The 19964-nt window shown below is 31.4% G+C and overlaps 1 protein-coding gene across 3 annotated transcripts in view; it reads left to right on the top strand.

Annotated features, from left to right (window-relative positions):
• LOC143229071 (actin-interacting protein 1-like) overlaps nucleotides 1–19964 on the top strand; it is a 47078-nt gene that overhangs the window by 10471 nt on the left and 16643 nt on the right. For all 3 annotated transcript variants that reach the window (XM_076460830.1, XM_076460828.1, XM_076460829.1), the window contains exons 4-9: nucleotides 3771–3918; nucleotides 4283–4463; nucleotides 5394–5471; nucleotides 13818–13895; nucleotides 14428–14519; nucleotides 16327–16468. In XM_076460830.1, the coding sequence (XP_076316945.1) occupies nucleotides 3771–3918; nucleotides 4283–4463; nucleotides 5394–5471; nucleotides 13818–13895; nucleotides 14428–14519; nucleotides 16327–16468 (719 nt within the window). The remainder of the gene's footprint in view (nucleotides 1–3770; nucleotides 3919–4282; nucleotides 4464–5393; nucleotides 5472–13817; nucleotides 13896–14427; nucleotides 14520–16326; nucleotides 16469–19964) is intronic.

Below are 19964 nucleotides of genomic sequence, written 5' to 3'. Positions count from 1 at the left end.
TTGAAGTTGAAGTATTTTGTACATTAAGAATAACTACATTTTATCACATCTTTCTAATAAAAAAAAATATTCTATATTTTTATTCACTCACTGCAAGTAGTTTGAGTGCAAATGCAATTTACATTTTTGTATATTTTTCCTCTTGTTTTCATGTTTCATTTGCATAACCTCTAGAACCTCCCCAAATGAGTAGAAAGTTAAGGTATGTTCTTTTTCATTTTCTCTACTGTATCACTAACTCTAGTTGCTATTATTATATAATGAAATGAATAAAACTAGGAAACAAAAGTATGTATCTTAACTTTTGTAGAATATCTTTTTTAAAGATTTCTGTATTGTTAAATTCATAACTTCAGATCTTCTTCTCCTTTTCATATTTTTTCCTTTCTTGTCCTTTCATGACCCTTATTTTAAATCAGCACAAGCCAATAGCATTCTTGAGGCACATGACAGTGTTTTTTGGGAGACATGCAACCCTTTGATAAAATCTTCATTCAGCTTGTTATATTGTGAGTCTTGAACTAATGCAAAGCATGATGTATCTTAGTTTAAACCTTTCTAGTTATGCATTTTGAAGTATAACTAATGCATAATGAATTGAAATAATAATAATAATAATAATGCTTAAATACAACTTAAATTGTATCTTTTTTAAATATAATATACTTGGATAAGAAGCGACTGCATGTTCTATAACTGATCAAACAGCCAACAATAGTCAGATAAATTCCCTGTGATGACAACTGTGGAAGTTTTGAAATAACTTGTTAGATTAGTGTAAAATGAGCTCTTTATAATGATTGAAAAAATGTAACATCTTCATGTTGGCTATAAAGCTCAAACAAATGTACTTAGTTGGTGTAGCACCTGTAAAGGTTTAAAAAAAAATTAACTATTTAGTCAAAGAATTTAAGTGTGCAATTCAAAAGATTAAACGTGTATAGTCATTATCTTTACTTAACAACCATTGTATTATTGAAGAGAGAGAGAGAGAGAGAGAAGGAAAGTAGATAATTTTCAATGCTTGTTGGTCACGTGACAATACATCTAAGTTTTGTAAAGGATTATTTTCAGTAAAGGACTTAAAACATTTTATAACATACATTATGATATTGATTTCATCTACATAAATATTAAAGGTGTTGTATTACATTCAAAATTTAATACATAATTTAATAAAATTATTTAAAGGAACACCAATGTATGTTACTCATTATTAGTATTATTATTACTATTATAGTATAGGTATTACGAAGGTAAAGCATAATTTTTATAGCCTCAAATTGTACTTGATTTTAACCATAAAGTAGAAAATTAGACCTACTTGCCATGCTCCTGTTGCATTATCTTTCACAAACTTCCAATAAATTTTTGATATTTGAAACTATATTACTTCTAGCCATTAGAAACCATAATATTAATGTTATATTTACATTTCCTTATTTTTTGTACAAAGTATTGTCCACTTTCAGTCCTGAAAATTTCTTTTCAGTATTTGCATTGATAAACTTGAATAAATATTTCAAGATCTTTTATTTTCATTTTTAGAAAAACAATTAATTTATCCTAATTATAAAATGCTCCTTGCTTTGTGCATTTAAAAATGTTGTGTACAAATATTACTATAAACAATAGTAGGCTTCACTTTCATAGATTGTCAACAGCAAAAAATCTAAACTACAACTATTCCTTACTTTTTGTGTATGTTCTTATTATAAAAGTAACTAATGTGAGAAGTAACTTATTTCATTCTTACCTACTTAATCTTCCATAACTTCATGCACAAGCTATTCATAAGCATAACTTCAATTATGTACCTCAGTACAGTAACTTGAGCTATGTTTGATTTACAACTTGTTTGGCAGAATTTACACAAGGGTCGAAAGACGACAAAAAAAAATTAATCATAAATAAATGTGTGCTTTACAAAGTTTTAAGCTGTTTAAGATAATTGTAGTTTCATGTTAAAATTTGCAGTCATTCTAGAAATTAGAGTAATTTAGATTTATTTTGTATGTTTTATGGGGGTTACTAAGTTAGCAAGGTACCTAATTTTGCTTAGTTATGGAAGAGAAAAGTGATTTTTTACTGAGAAAAATTAAACTCTCTTAAGAGGTTTAGAGATCAAGTAAATGAGACCTGACAATATTCAGGTGAAAAGTATTTGATTCTAACATGAACATCAATTTAGATCTGAAGCAGTCAACACTTAATTCTATATATTCATAGACAAATCTATAGTACAAATACTTAATTTATAAAAACTTTTAATATACAGAATGACTTTTGCATGGAAAGTCAACCAAATTTCATTAAGATGCATAAAATATTAAGTTACGAAAACTGAGGATTATTTGTGGATCACAAGGTTGGAATCCACCAAGCCCATTGTGACAGGTTTAATATTAACAAATTTATTTTTTTTAAAAGTAAAGTTTTTTTCAAAAGAATCCTAAAATACCCCACTTGTAACATCAGTCCTACGTGGCTGAATCTACTTCCTTCCATCCAGCTGTTTTTGCCAAACATTTCATGGAATCATGCTGTATATTACCTGAAAACATAGATACACGAAATCCATACCCTTATACTCGTAGGTACAATAATATCTTCAAAGAAGGTAAATGTTAATAAGGCAAAATTTCTTTATAGTAAAAACCGTATAAACTATACAACAAAATTCACATGGAAAATTTTGATTATCTACCTTTACAGTTAAAAGTTGCTTGACTTTTGCTTTTTTGATATGTCTGCTACTCAAGGACTTTCTTTGTTTATAAGAAAGTGGCTCTTTTATCAAATCCTTAACTCTTTCAGAATAGACTCCATCCCTAGGACTGACTTTGTAACCGTTGTGATTTTTATAGCTCTCATGCTCTACTTTTTAAGAAATTTGGCAGATTATTAAATATTACAAGGCTTTGACATGCAAAATATTGGATATTTTATTTAGTTTTAAGGTTTGTTAAGCAGTTGTTTCTTAAGCCTTATTTTTAAAATTAAAAATACTTTTTATGCATCAGAAAATTTGAAAATTTCACACAATCTTTACATTCAGACAGTTATCAAATGTTTCTTCAGAAAAATCTTCATATTTTACTTGCTTTTACTAATAAATCTCTGTTCAGGCTCAGTTGATTTAATTAATTTTGCAACCACCATATTAATTAGGAAATAAATATAAATTGTACTTTTTCAGACAGAAAATTTTAAAACAAAGCTACATGTTTAAATGAAATAGCTTGAATTTCATAGCATTGTACACTTTTTATATATTTTGGTTTTATTATATTAATCTTTCAGCCATGCCTGGTTAACAGTACCCAAGTTACAATGATTCATTCATATGCATATACATTATTATAATATACATAAACTTTTTTAGCATCAGGCACCTAATTTTAACCAGTGCTGCATTCAACATGCCATGTGATATGAAACAATTGATGTTTAGGTGTCATTCTTTGGTTTAATACTTTGAAGAATTTAAATAATTCAATACTATAACTTGAATTATAACCTACAATTTCATACCAAACATACTGACATAAATTTATAAAATAGTAGTTCAATAAAATTTTGAATGCAAGTCAATGATATGACATGGCCTTTCTCCTGTCTGGAGATAATTAATATTCTCCAAAATCCTTGAAAGTGCTGTAATAAATTAATGTAGTTGTGTAATACTGTTTGCTTTTAATTATGAAATTCTATTTTAAAGGTATAGCCAAAATACATTCCTTTTTATTTCTTGTACTTGTGTTTACTAGATATATCTGGAAAACTCAGGATTTGGGATACTAGTCAGAATCAACATTGGCTGAAAAATGAGTTTCAGCCAATTGTTGGTGAGGTAAAAGACTTAGCCTGGTCATATGACAGTGAGAGGATAGTAGTTGTTGGAAAAGGAAAGAAAAGGTATTTACCAACAATGTTACAAACATGTTTGTTTGTTTGTTATATTGGGTAAATGTTTTTCCTAAATAACTAAATTTATTTGTAACTTAATTAACATGTTAGTGTTTTCTGCTGGTAAAATGTTTGATTCAGTAACTCCTCCCCTTTGTAATTGTACTGAACTATTTATGAAATGTTAGTGCTTTTAAAATTTAATACATTTTTCATAAATTCATTGCTCATCACAAAGTTTAGCAACTTGAAGTAAAGTTTTTAAGGAACTTAATGTGGTTTGAAAGATTAAATATACCATTAAGTTTTGGCAAATATTATTTTAATGAACTTCTATTAAAAGAATGTATTTCCACTTGTGTGTTTACTTTAGGTTTGGCCATGTGATCAGGATAGAAGTTGGAACATCTGTTGGGGAAATTACTGGACACAGTAAATTAATTAACTCTTGTGACTTCCGCCCTTGTCGTCCACTTAGAATAATCACAGGAAGTGATGATAACTCGGTACAGATTTATGAGGGTCCACCATTCAAATTTAAACTTACACTCACTGTAAGTTTAGGGTAACTGTTTTCATAGATGCTACACACTAGAATTACATCATCTGTGTGAAATTAAATAAATTAAACTCTGAATTTCATCTACTTGCTCTACTTTTTGTTTTTGCACTTTCCTCTTGGCTTATTGATGATCAAATTGTTTGCTTGTATTTAATATAAAATACCTTTTTAAGTTAGTTATGTAATGAGTCTAAACAATTATCAATAATTACATGATAGTTGATGTTATTTCAAATTTATTAGCAACTTGATTTCAAGTGTTTCAACTCATTAAAAACTAATTCTTTTATTTTCCATGCAATTTTTCAAGATTAATTTGAAAGCAAAATTTCTAAATCTAAAAACTTATTTTGGTGTCATTTCATAAATTTTAAATGTTAAGTGATACTTGTCGTTCATAGTTGAAAAACTAATTAAATTTTTACCAAGTTGTGTGTGTTTTTTTGGTTTTTTTTAAAATTAAATCTCGTAATACTTGAGGCTTATTTATATATAGTGATATGTTATACTTTAACATTTTAGCCATGAATAAGAAAGTAAATCTTATTCATGGTCAAGTGTTTGAAGTAGAAATTACTTTTAACTTTGTTATTTAACTCAACATCCAATTGCAAAGTATTAGGTTTAACTTAGTTGTTTTTTTGGTTTTTTTTACAAAGTTTTCACACCACTAATCATGTGAAGATTATTTGTCCAAGAAAGTTTCTTGGTGAAACAAATTATTTGGGGTATAGAAGTTATTTAATATTTCTTTTAATTGCATGCTTGTTAGGAAATGGTTCAAATAAGCTATTTGTGTGTGTGTGTGTGTTTTCTTGTTAATTTCAAAGCTAATTAACAGAATTAAGGCATACAATAATTGGCTTATGTTGCCATATAGTGTTCAATTGCAATGTTACATTTTTCTTTTCTACCCTTGTAGGACCACAGCCGGTTTGTGCAGAGTGTCAGATATTCTCCAAATGGAGAACTGTTTGCCACAGCAGGATTTGATGGAAAGGTACAACTTCATCTTTCAATTTTTACTAATGCAGAAAATTCTATGAATAGAACTATATTGCACTTGAATGAAATTTTGTGGTAACTTGTAAGCTTATATGAAAAATGAATATTTGAGCCAGAGATAGAATTTAAGTTATCCATGATTAAACAAAATTACATTGGCCTGCTAAAACATAAATCTCTGCTGCAGTGGACTTGTAAATATTAAGAACCTTCAATCAGCTTGTATAGTTTATCTAGTAAAGTACAGCATTACCCAGGAAGTTTCAAATGTAAAACTTTACAACTTTAATTCAATTAAGTAAGCAAACATGCTTGCATTACATGTAATTGGTCATTTCCTCTTGAGTGTTTGTTGCTATTTATGAAATTTTAATTTATAATTGTGTACAGTGTTTTTTAGTAATGTTCAGATAGCTTATTAGGATTTGTAAGCTCCAAAAGTGAAGTGAAACTGGAGAGAAGGGAAAAAGTATGATCCAAAAAGGAAAATTCCTTAAGTAGGAGAACAAAGTTGTGGTTTCCATGTAATGGTAACAAAAAGAAAGTCTTTCATATTTTTATGCAATTGCAAATTGCAGTAAAAGTGAAGTTTTTACTAAATTGCAGTGGATAAATAGAATGTTGCACTAATTAAACAAAATGGTAGGTAAAACAAAAGTGAATTGTTTACTCTTCTTCTTGATGATGAGAAACCCACTTGAAGTAAGAATGCATCCTAAAATATCCTACTAGCTATCTTTTAAAATGCATGTTTACTATTATTTTAACTGCAAAAGTGTAATTCTGGTTATGGGTGTATAATATGCACATTCAACTAAGAAAATGTTGCCCTAGTGCAGATGTGACTTCAGGTGTAAAAGCGTAGAAAACAGTAAATAAGGAAATGGGTAAAAACAGCCAGTATAAAAATAGTGATATTACTAGGTATCCCCCTTAAAGTACAAAATTTAATACAAATTAGTTATATTACTCAAGTAAGTATGATTTTCATAGCCTTAAATCTCATTTTGTTAAAGCCATAAACTTTTGGACCCAATTTACTTTGCCCGCCTGTTGCATTCTCTTACAAAAATTGTCAATAGTTCTCTACTGTTTGGCTTTCTATTGGTTATAAATACAGTATTAAGGTTTTAATCTATCAAATGGTGTTTTGTATGTTTTTTTTTCTATGCAGAGAATTGTCTACTTTGTTTCTATGAGAAACAGAGCTTAGCTGAAATTTTAATGGCTCTTGTCACACTGGTAAAAAAAAACCAGAAATACTGGTAATTAGAAAAATAACATGCCAAATGCAGATAATGTTCTATGTGCTCTTTGCATTTAGTTAAATAAGAACTTTAGTGCAATGGAAAAATTAGTATAAAAAAGTATTGTTTCATTAATGGTGAACAGCAAAAACTTTTTAAGTACTATATATCATGTAACTTGTACATTTTGTTATAAAAGTAGCTAAATATAAAAAATTTAACTTTTTGTTTTTTTACATTTAATGTCAGATTAGGTGAAATAAAGAAAAAAACACTTTTTCACAAAATTTGGTCAACAGCATCTCCCATCTAAGTCATGCACTATGAAATTCAATGGGATGACATAAGCTACAATGTTCACCAAGTGATTTACAACTTTGGGATTATTAATGGCTTTATCAGCCCTTAAAGTGTTTTATGAGGGAAAAACATTTTCACTGTAGACTTCCAAAGTAGAAAATGGAATGGTGATTAAAATATTTTCTTTTAGAATCAAATAAAGCTTGTTTAGTTAGTAAACATGACTAAGTAACTGGAATACTTAGTTACTGATGTAGTAACTTAACTTTTATTTCAAAATGCATATAGAAAACGTAAACTATTTTTGTTGTACATACTAACCCTTGTAAAATTTTGCAAATGGAGTGAATTATATTGAGTACAGATATTTGTAACTACAGGGGATTTTGTTTTTATTTATTCTTTAGTCTAGGACAGAAAATGAAACTTGACTATTTATTTGTAAATAGTAATAATGTACATGGGTAATGTATTATAACTAAAATTTAACTTGTTCTAATGGACCAGTACTTTGTAGAATACAAAGTTAAAAGCAGCTCTTTTTATGGACCAGTTTTATGTTATTGGACAGGGTAATATAAAGTTGCCTGTGTGCAACTTCCATAATGTTAATCATAACCGAAAGGCTAAAATAAAGATAAACATAATGGTATAAGATTTAAGCTATTGAAAAAAAAAAAAAAAAAATTATTTCCTTTTTCAATTCAGTAATTCTAGAAGTTAAATATCATTTTAAATCTACTCCCTAATTATTATTATTATTATTATTTTTTTTTTTGTGGTGGATATAAGACAGGTGAAAGGTTATTAAGAATTTACAAACATTTCACGTGTGAAAATTTGACAATTTTCTGGTACTAATAATGTGCAAAATTTTATGAAGGTGAACATACATTGGAAAAAGATTTGGTGCAATTACAGTGGAATCCAAAGAATTGGACATCTTTCAGAATATTTGTATACTCTGATATGTGATCTGCTGTTCAAAAATGTATTTTGAAAATATTATCACCTCATGTGATCATAGTTAATATCTTACCTAATGTATACCTTCTGTTTGTATGCAGCATATTATTGATGCTTGTCCTTTCCATTTGTTAGACAGGTAAGCACATCATGGACCTCTTTCACTCGGTAGTATCATCTGATTGCTGATGGCCAGTTTCATATTTTTCTTGTGCTCTTTTTTTCCCTGTTTATTGATTATTTCTATTATGAATTTGTCAATAAATCTGAATTATCTACAATTTGATTCTAAGTTTTGATATTTTATATTGGTTAACTTCTTTAATTTTAAAGTGAATATTAGAAGAACACATTTATATATAGTTTTAGTGACTTGCTTGGTATGTTGAAAGCAGTGCTTGTTGAAATTAGAAATTTAGTATTTCAGAATACTAACTTTATAGGTTTGTATAAACTAAGAATTCAAATTACCAGTATTTACAATCTAGAATATAAATTAAAAACCAAATCTTTTTAATTTGAGATATGACTTTGTACTCAATCAAACATGGTGGCCCTGTTCAACTCTTTCCACTTTTTGAAATGTTTCCTTGTATCAAGGAGGTAGGGTGTGTCTTTAGTTTACCTGAAATTTCCTATTTTTTAAAATCTGAATACATCTTAGTCACTAGGTTTGATAAACTGTAGTGGAATTTTCTGGTATCAGTATAGTTAGTTATTTATGATTTGAAAGTTATTCAACTGTTATAAAACCTACACTTTCACACAAAATACTTTACATGGAAGATATATCTTAAGGTGCAGCAACAGAGTACAAAGTTCATAGTGAGAAGAGAATTGCTTGCTTTACTTCTTGATTCATTAGTCTATTTTAATAAAAAAAAAAAAAATTTAAAGGGTAATTTATGTGACTGTATGTTACAAAATACTAGTCCACTAAAACCCAGCCAAGACAGGAAGAACTTAGTCAGTTTTTATATTACTGGATATCGAACATGAGTGCATATGCATCATTTCAGTGCAAGTTGTATAATGTTAGCTATGCATGACTGGTACGTCAACATAATAATATATAGTATTATGAGACTTAAACTACTTAGACTAAACATTTATACTGTTATTTTCATGTTCTGTCTTTCTAGCATGAAAGAAGCATTTACATTTCCTAATTTTTTTTTATTTTAACAATGCTTGCAAGGTTTGATAAGTTGCAGATCCTACAGTTATAGAAAATAACAGTCTTAGTGAAAACAAACATTTGAAAAGTATTTAAGAGGTTCTAGAGATTATGTAAATATCAGATTTTTGAGATGAATAGTGTTTATTCATAACACAATCTTGCACTCGTACTAGTAACAAAACTATTCTCACTAATGTTTAGTAAATATTTCATATAAAAAAATTAGTAAAAATTAATTTTATGTACTAAAGTCTACAAAATTCTGTGAAGATACACTTGTTACATCAAAAGTTGTAGTGCAAATTCTTAATGTGTGCAAATATATAATGGACTTGTGCATGTTACACCAAGCCTGTTGTCTAGACTTCCGCTAGCCATTAGCCACATCGCCAATGGCGAAAAAAAACAACCTGTGGCTAAAAAATCTAGTGTTGATTTGCTACAGTGGCAAAAGATATATTTTGGTCTTGGATGGTTTTCCTTTATTTATGCTGCTCAAGTTTTGGTCTTAACAGCTTTTGTGGTTTTTATTGTCATCCACGCCATTAATGATGACAAATGACCAGAGGTGCCCCCAGCGAGTTGAAGAAACAAGAAACATCTTTAAAAACTACCACTGACTGTAATCTGTATTTTCTTTATGTATTTTTATGGTTTTGGGGATACAACAACTAACAAATTAAATTAAAAAACCAAAAATTATTACTCAGCTGTGCTAATGATTTATTTTATTTTCATTTCTTATGCTACATGTTTGATTCTGCCCATGGTACACAAACAATAATCAGAGAAAATCTGACTTTCATCAAACCAACTGATGGTGGGAAACCCACTTCCAAAAGAAAAGACAGCTCTGAAGAAACTTAAGCTTGCAGCAGTGATCAGACTGTTGGTGTGGGAAAAAAAATATATATATATATACCTGTGATTTTCAGAGTTGTTAAAGAAACTTGGTTTTCAGTTTTCTTGGCTGGAACATGTTTCCCAATAAATGCATTTCATTGCAAATTATGCAGGGACAATAAGACATATTTATGATCCCACTGGAAAAACTGCTACTAAGCCTAAAAAAGACGACTTGGTGAAGCATGCACGGTCAGAAGATCATCGCAGTGCAGTAGGATCATAAGTTTTGAAGGACATGTCAACTGCTGCTGTGAATGTGTATGTGGGGTGTAAAGGTGGCATTCAGGCACAGATGGCCACATTACTTGTACAAGCAAAGGAAGCCATCCCAACTGTGAAGTTTCATTCCCTCCTCTCACTACAAGTATTCAATGTAAGAATATTCTTCATTCTAGTATTAATAAGATACTTTCTGTTTTCTACAATATTTTCTTAAACAAAAGGCAATTTGACAACTTTCTGAAAGTGAAACATTTTGAAGATATCTATCAAAAATTAAGTAGCTAGCCAATTCTTCCAAATATCTTTACTTTAATTGGTCTTATTTCAAAACACAAGTTCTTGTATATATTTTAACAGGGAGTGACCTCTCTAAAGAAACTACTCAGTCACAAAGTGGAACAGAGAGCTTCATATACATCCACAGCCAGTCTCTGGATGATATGTATAGTGCCCTAAATCATGTAGTTCAGGATGAAATGCAGGCAGACTGCCTTTCACATTTTTTGCTCTTGAAGCAGATGAAGCAACTGATGCAGGAAACGCCTCTATATGTGAGGTTACAGGTCTATTCCTTGCTGTGCGTGAGCTGACCAACACTGGGGCTGATTCTATCTACCACACAATGCACTGTCATGGCAGATTGAGGATTACTTGATGTTGATTTTGTTGGACTTGCAACTGATGGTGCAAATGTCATGGTGGGAATAAAAACAGGTGTTGCTACAAAATTTAAGGAGGAATGCCCCTGGATAATAACAAGTCATTGTTTGGCACACAGACTAGTTGGCAGCTGAAAAGGCAGCAAACCAGGTGCCATATTTTGTGAAGTACATTTCAGTTTTGAACCAATTTGCAAAAAGCCTGAAATATTCTAAGTTGTGTCAGGTTCTGGAAGAGAGCAACGCATTGCTTGAAGAGAAAAGCAACAAAATCAAGCAAGTGTTCTTCACACGATGGCTCGCTTTTTTAATGATTCTGTCCAAGCACTAGTCAACTGTATTGCATCTGTGACCTGCAGGTCATAGCAATGGAATGTGGTACTCCAGGCCAAGCCTTGCTACATGGTCTAGTCCAGCAAATGTCATGTCACAGCTTTGTCATGAGGACACATTTTTTGACTGATGCTGTTGGCATTCTTAGACTTTTGTCAAGATCTCTACAGAGAGCTGATTTATCTTATGATCAGGCTAAAGTAATTATTGATGGGTCAATTTTGTCAATTCAGTTGCTGGTATACATCACTGGTCCTTACACACAGACTGCACTGAAGGAACTCCCACAAGCTCCTGATGCCAGTGATTACACTTTTTACAGAGGCCATGACATCAAAGATACTGATAAACAATGTGAAAAGTACAGATCAGCTGCTGAATCATTTGTTGAAGAGGTGGTCACAAGACTACAAGTAGCATTTCCAGACACTAACATAATGCCATTTTTTTAAATATTTAGCCCATGTCACAGCAGAGCAGTATCTGAGAATGATCTGAAGAAACTCTCCTTTCGTTCAATGAGGATGAGGCACTAACTGAATGGCTGCTACTAAGGAACATAATGGAACAGGATGCTCACAAAAACAAACTTGAAAAGCTTCTACAAGGAATACATCCACCAGACCTGTCAAACTTTTCCAAATCTGTCTCAGCTTGCAGCAATTGGATTAATAATTCCAGTTATATCTGATTGTGAGTGGGGAATTAGCAGGTACAACAGTATCAAAACAGATGCCAGGAGCAGTTTGTCTGTGGCCAAGACAGAAATGTTACTGAACTTATCTATGGAGTCCAAACCTTTTAGATCATTTTAACTTTGCCTCTGCTTTGAGATACTGCGTAACTCGCAAAGACAGACGTGGGTACCATTCCCTGTTGAAGAAATGTGCTTTTGGAACCTCACGTGTTGAGAATGATTTGGCTGAAGAGCTGTCATTGGATTTATCTACTTACTAGTCATGCTACCATATTTTAATTTTAAGTAATTTTTTATTGTGTTATTTTGAGAAATGTATCTCTTTATTTTCCCCTTTATCATGTTTATTTTATTTTTGTTTTTTTGGTGGGGAAAATTGCTGGGGAAGAAAAAAAAATGGTACAAAACTTAATGTCTTGTAGATTTTCATGTAATTACAACTATTTTTTACTGGATGGAATTGATGCATATTAAAAGTCATGCACCACACAGTTTTTGGTAACCTAAAATTGTGGCTAAACAACTTTCACTGTGGCTAAAAGAAAATTATATTGTTTAGCCACAGTGGATGAGAGTTATTTTTCTAGTGGAAGCCCAGGTAGTAGTAAGGTAATGATTGACTAGCTACCCTTCCTACTTAATTTTATTATTTCATTGTACTTTAAATTGTTGTTTTAAATTTTAACATTTTTTAGCATTAGTCTTTTTATGTTAAATAGATACTTTTTTAGAATTTTCCATTTCTTGTGTTTAAAATTTAGTTTTAACTTATCTTGTGTAATTAAGTTTTGTAATACTGGAAAATTTATTTTTAATAATATTCAACCTGATTTGTATGGTATTAAATGTATATTCAAATTAAACTTTATATTAGGAATTTGTTATTCCTGGAATTTAAAGAATAATTTTATTAATATTCAGTTTCTAAAATTGAGAAATTAAACTGTATTTATTAAACTTTAGTATTTATGAGGAAATCTACCTAGGAATTGATTTGTTATGTGGATTGGTTAAAATAAGTTTTTAAAAATCTTTTTACATAGTTTAAATGTCTGTTATTGGGCTTATCTTTGTTTAAAACATGTACATTTATATGCATGTTTGTGTGTAATTGCACATGTTGTGTTTGGTACTTGTTCATATTTTATGCACTTCCATTTGCCAAGGTTTTCTTGCTCTCAATCCTATTAGTACTTTAAACTACAGTTTTGTACAAACTGCAAATTTTATCCACTATTGGTATATAATTTAAAGAGTGAAGGTATTTCATTATGCAAGTGTACATGTGTCTTCTATTTATCTTCTCCTTCATTCCAATATATCACAATGCAGTAGTTATGTTCTTTATTTTTGTTTATATTTTATAATGCTAATAATAATAATGCTGAACCTTTTTGCAGAAATGTTGCAATCTTAGTTTTATTTTTGTAAAATAAGTTCTAACTTTTCTTCTGCATACACTGGATACATGTAGACCACCTTATGCATTAAACAACACTTTTACAGGAGTTGTTTTAATCATGTGATACTTTCTCTAAATAAGTACTGAATCACTTCCTTACCAGCTAAACAATTTAACCTTAGTGTGATTTCTTTAGGGCAGGGTGTTTTGATTCTAGTATTAGGAAATAATTACTACAGTTAGTACAGCAGTATCAAAATACATTATTATATAATGACTTGTACAGTTGAATTGACTGAAATATTTTTCTCATGAAACAAAAGACTAGGCATAGTAAAACAACAACAAAACATCTAAGAATTAGTCGCATTTTGAAACTGCAAATATGTAAAGTAATATTCAATGTTACATTTGTTTCATTTTTTTAAGCTTTTCCTATATAATGGAAAAGAGTATACTCAGGTTGGACAGATTGGTACTCCTGCCCACAATGGAGGAATATATAGTGTAAGTCCTTTCTTGCCAATATCGGAAGTAGACTTAACTTTTTAGTTTCAGATAAAGATTTTTGATTTCTAATAAACTGAACTTTTTGAGTTAGTGTGCACTAAATGTTTTACTGAGCTTAAAATAACTTTCAAAATAAAGTATGTTGTGAAAATGTAAGGAAACTTTAAAAAGGTGATGAATGGGGAAATAGTTTCTTAAACATCATAGAAGGAAAGTTACAAAATAAGAGACAATTAGAAATAAATACAAACATGATGTATGCAATAATCATTGTAATAATGGTGTTAAAATGTGATTGCCATTGTGTTTATAGAAGGGTTCAGTTTCTTAAGTGGCAATTAAGCTTTACATAAACAAATGTTTAGGCATAAGGCTTACTAGATACCATTAACTACAATAGTCATTTTTTGTATTTAGAATCCTTGAATTGCAAAGATACTAGATTAGAACACCATCACTTTTATCATGGAGAATGAAAGTTGCTTTAAATGAACATTTACCTTTTATAACTCTTTCCAAAACCAAACAGGTGTCTTGGAGTCCAGATAATTCACGGCTTCTAACAGCATCTGGAGACAAAACATGCAGGCTCTGGGATGTAGCAACAATGTCTCTAATTTCGTAAGTTGCTATTCAGTAACTGTTAGTTGTAACCCAGAAAATCTTGTGATTTTTACTTAAAGTGGTTTTAAGGTGGTACCATATTTTTGAGAATTTGCTATTATAAAAACTTGTTACAATTAAAATACAAGCTTACAAAATTCTTAGTAAATTGTATTTACATACATATGTATAAAATACTCTACTTTGCCATTTCTACTTGGAATGAAAGTTTTTCCTTACATTCTTGTTTGTTTTAAGGAGAATTGCATACACTTGTATATCAGGTCTAACATATTAGGATAATGGTTTGTTTTTCAGTAGGGCTAATGTAAATCCAATATTTGTAGTTGCAAGTTCATTTAACGAGTTTTTATCTAATCAGCATAAAGATGTTTTAAAATGCTTATTCATTCATTCTGAAGTTATGTTGTGATTTATAGGTCTCAAAAGCTAATTTTAATTTAAAAAACAAACAATATGGCACTTACCTCTTTTAACAAAATTAACTAATTTTGTTCAGTGCTGCTGTATATGCAAACCTTTTTATCCATGTAGCACAAGCCTTCAGCTTCCCCTATTGAGATTTAAAGATTCTAGTCTCATGCAATTCATTATTACTGCACAAATATGAGCATAACTGGCTCATGTGACATGTTACTGACCCAGCAGTTGTATTTGGATTTGCTTTTTGTTATTTTAAAAATTCATGTTCAGCTTAAGTTTTTTTGTTTTAACCACTCATTGCATAAACTCTTCACTGAACCCCAAAGTTTAGTTCCTGGTGCAAGTCAAAGTGGTAAGTGTTCTTTCTCAGGTCTTGTTTGCAGGCAACCTGTCAGTGGATTTATCCATTTATCTGCAACACTGTTGAACATTAAGTGAGCCAGCCTTTTGTTCCCACACCTCAACCACAGTTCCTCCAAAACAAGGACTTCAATTATCCATTTCAACTTCCTGGTTTTCCTGTACCTCCCTTACCTGAAGAATTGGTTACATCTTATGTGCTGTTTTTGGATGTTTGTATTCATCTTCTCTTATTTCTTACAGGGTAAGTCTTTCTATCATCTTTGGTTTCTCCTCTTCCTCAGTTTTCTTCAATTAAGTGATGTGACTTGCATGCATGTTTTCCCCCCCACTTATGCTTTCATAGTATTGTGCTTTTTAGGATCAACAGTTATTAGGTTCCATATTCCCTATTTGGGGTGGTAGTTCCTAAATCCTGTCTTACTTGTATTCATGATAACTATGCAACAGTTTCAGAATAACTTTGTTAGATTAGCATAAAATGAGCTCTGTCTAATAACTATACATGTATTTCTAACATCATTATATAGATTGTATAGCTTAAACAATAAAGCTATTGAAGGTGAGTATGTCAGGAGTTAAAAATAAATGTAGTTGATACAAGTAATAAATTATTTTAATATTTAATGTATGTGTCAAAAGGATATGAAAGTATCTTTATAGATCTACCTTTAGACAACTGCCATTGTATTAGTGAAGGTACAGTGTATTTAGTGTTTTCATGGCTTGTTGTCTACTTGACAGTACATGAAGTTTTAAAGTTAGTTATAAAGGTTTCTCTTAAAAATAAGACTTAATGTATTTTAGGATTCAAAATTTTATGTTTACATATATATATTGGTAGTAAATGTTTTCTAATTAAATTTTAGAGGTAAGTGACATGCACAGAAATGTGAAAGGGTGAAAGATGTTCAACTGAACAGTTACGTTTGCTCACCTAATATATATGTATAAATTTTAATTGAAACAAGAAAATTAAGTTTAAGTATTAATTATTGTTCATACTACTTTTGATATGCAGAGAATTCACATTTGGAAGAGAAGTCTCAGACCAACAAGTCAGCTGTCTTTGGCAAGGAAATTACCTTCTTTCTGTGTCTCTGTCTGGTTTTATCAACTACTTGGATGTTAATAATCCCACTAAGCCCCTTCGTGTTATAAAGGCATGTGAAATAATGCCAAGAGGTTTATAGTCTATCTTGCTTTGTATTTTAATAAAGACTCTTTCAAACAAGTTTGAACAGTTATATTGGTATTTTTTAAACATTGAAGGAGTAACGTATGTAGTGTACTGTTTAATACTGTAAAGTCTAGTAATGCTTTACTGACTTTTAAGATCGTGACAGCATCTGTTTAAAAAACTGTTTTGTAATTTGATTGTTTAAGTTCTATAAATGCAAGTTTTCATGTCTGTAAGAAAAATACCCTCTCTAACTTTGAGGCATGATAGTAGATATGTTTTATCAAGAGTATAACTTTTGTAGGTGATCTTTTAATTAGCTGATTAGAGACATTTGTAATCAGTCTCAACTATAGCAAACAAATTTATATCTAACTACTATTAAAAACATTGGTTGTAAACTGCTTTTGGTTAACCAAAGAAGTTTCTTCTACAAGATCAGTATGTGTTTCAGTTTACCCATCCCTTCATACTGGTTATAATTCAACTATTTGTATTTATACCATGTAGAGTAAAATTACTAGAACTGTTTAAATGATGGTGTATAAACAATCAAACACCACTTAGTCCAAAGACATGGCACTGCATGCAGTAGTGCCCAGAATGCAAATACAGAAAATGAATGATGAAATACAGGTGATGTGATCTGACAAGAGATTTAAAATATGAAAATAAAATTAAGATATTTTTACCTCAGTGTAGCTGCTGGAGATAGTTGGGAGGGAGGAACATGTTCTCTTGGCAGGCCTTTTGATGTGGATGCATGTAAGTGGTGAAGGGACCTCCCATGACAAAATTCTCAATTTCAGTTTACCTACTCTAGAATCTAAATGTCTATCCATGTTTGCTATGTGTGGGTTCTATCTGAAGGGGAGGAGAGAATCCTGGTGGTTGGAGTGGTGCTAAATTGGTGTTTAGGGGTTGGACCCAATTCCTATAGATGGGTAATTTTCAAGTGTCACCCTTAGGGGTCAGTCAGCTGGTTCTCTAGGGCAAGGGTCAACAGAATACCAGTATTGGACATTCTCAATAGTGTCTTGAACCTTGTACCTCATGTTGATGTTTTGGTATAGTGTTAACAAAACTGTTTCCAAGCCTTCTTGCTTTCAGCTCTATTATCCCCCTATTGTAAGGGTTTGTGGTGGATGGGATCAGTAAATACCAAACTTTTCTTTCTCTTGGTTTTTGATGGCTCTTACCCACTCACTGCTGGAGCTAAATAACTCTTGATTGACAAGTGGCCATACTTGTAAGTACTCTAATACTTAGTATCATACTGCAGTTGATAATGTACCAATGTTCCTCATTTTACATTATCTAAAAAGTCCTTTAAGCAGGTGTTCCCCCTTGTTTATTCACAAGGGACTATAAGAGCTTAGGTCTTTTCCAAATCTAAAGACCTTCTGGTTGAAACATCAAAACCAGAAGGCTGATACTCCAGAAAGGAAGTACTGCTTTCTCTTTGCCAAAGCCACATTCCACAATAGGCTCTGTCATGGCTCTATGGCTGTGCAGACTACACATTACACTTTGTGTTCACTGCAGAGTTGTATGTAATCTCTCTTGCCCTGGCTCATTTGTGGTAGCTAAACCATACTTTGGCTGTTTTGTTTACACACTTCATTGTCTTCAAGTGTTAGAATCACTGCCCAATTTTGTTATCTGTTCATATTTTTATTTTTTAAATACTAACCCATGTTGGTGCTTAGGGGATCAAGATCAACACTGGAACAAACTGCTTCCTTAGTACCATTTTGGGTGGGCCTGTTCTGTATATGAACTATGTGATCAAGTTCCAAGAAACATTCACACTGGTGACTGAAATGGAGAACCACAAAATCCTACTTTGAAAAGAAAACCAAGTCCAGTTTATCCAGTCTAAGGAATGAGCAGCAGCCCATTCTGCTTTACCCAGGAAATCCATGGGTTAGTATGGTCTGGAACAGGCATATGTAAGAAGCAAATATATTATGAGGAATAACTACAAGCATTCTTGTGGTACATCTCATCACTATGATTGTAATGAACATTATGCATTTTATAACTATTGAAATGACGAAAGTAAAGTCAACATTGTCTTAATGCAGGTTTTACTACAATTCTAAGTAATTTAGTGATACCTGGATAGGCTTCACTTGTCATTCCATGTGAATCTCAAGTGTAGGTTAGTAAAACTGATCCAGAAGAAAAATAACATGGCAAGATGACACATGTAAGAAAAACAATTTCAAATGGCCAGGAAAGATCATTAAAAAAACCAAACAAAACTACTTGATCCAGAGTGACATTGATCAAAATGAGCCTCAGAAGAAGAATGGTGGAATGAGAAACTAAACTTAAAGTGGATTTAATCTTGTCTGAAGATACTGACTACCACAGAAAGCATAGAACATTTTTCTCGATTCCAAGTTACCTCTTTTGGTTTTGGTTTCTTATTCATAATCCACTCTTTTGGCTGAGTACCCTAGAGGAGAGAGTGGAACCAAATATTTTAGTGACCAAGAGGTTGCTCCTTAGAAGAAAGTGTCCAGAATAGAGGTAATCTGCAATAAGAATGAGAGCAACTGTAATGACATGCCAGGAGATGTATGTAAAGCATGTAGGTTCAAAAAGGAAGATTCACTGTCCATCACAAAGAAACAAGGAATGTGCCCCCTTTGAGTGATATAAGCCATCATTAAATAATTAGAATAATATGAGATTAGCCAAATGTGGACAAGATAAGTGAACTGAAGCATGTTGGACTACCAGAGTTGGCAGGGTGTTGGCATGGCAAGACCTTTTACCCATATACTATTCTGAGGCTTTCTGCTGATTGACCCCCACACCTCTAACTTTGGAAATGAGCATGGAAAAGAAACAAATCCAGATGAGGGAAAGGAATTGAAAAACCTAACAATTTGGGGGATATGTTCAACCACCAATGTACATAGTCAAAAAGGAAAGGAAGAAAGCTAAGGAGAGAATGGAAAGGAACCATAGCAAGAGACCATGGTGCATCATACCTTGTAAAGACCACAAATATGCCGGTACAAAAGGAAAAAATGCTTCCACAGTTCATAAGAACCTTGCTACCAATAAGATATCGAACTGTAATGGCATGAACAATTTGAAAGCTCCATCAAATGCACTTGAGGAGAAGAATGGATCCTCCCAACACAGGTGGGTTGTTGAAAAAGATACTTCAAATATCCATTATGGTTAGGTAGGTAACATGAGAAACTTATGCAACTGGAAAATCAAACTACCAGTGACCGTCTCTCCCCCCCCCAGGATCTAATCATGTGAAGGAAACCTTAGATAGCATCCCAGGAAATGAAAAATAAGAATCTATACAATAGATATTCCCAGTCCTGCAGAAATTGCACACCCAATTGTGATAACTTCCATATTAAAAATGGAAGAGCAGAAAAGTGATTGAGGCAAAACTAATTGAACCAGAACTCCAATCATTATTGAGCATATGCAATGAATAAAGA

This window comes from Tachypleus tridentatus, chromosome 10 (genome assembly GCF_004210375.1).
Source record: "Tachypleus tridentatus isolate NWPU-2018 chromosome 10, ASM421037v1, whole genome shotgun sequence".
Classification (NCBI taxonomy): domain Eukaryota; kingdom Metazoa; phylum Arthropoda; class Merostomata; order Xiphosura; family Limulidae; genus Tachypleus; species Tachypleus tridentatus.
This window is presented reverse-complemented; position numbering and strand designations above follow the sequence as displayed.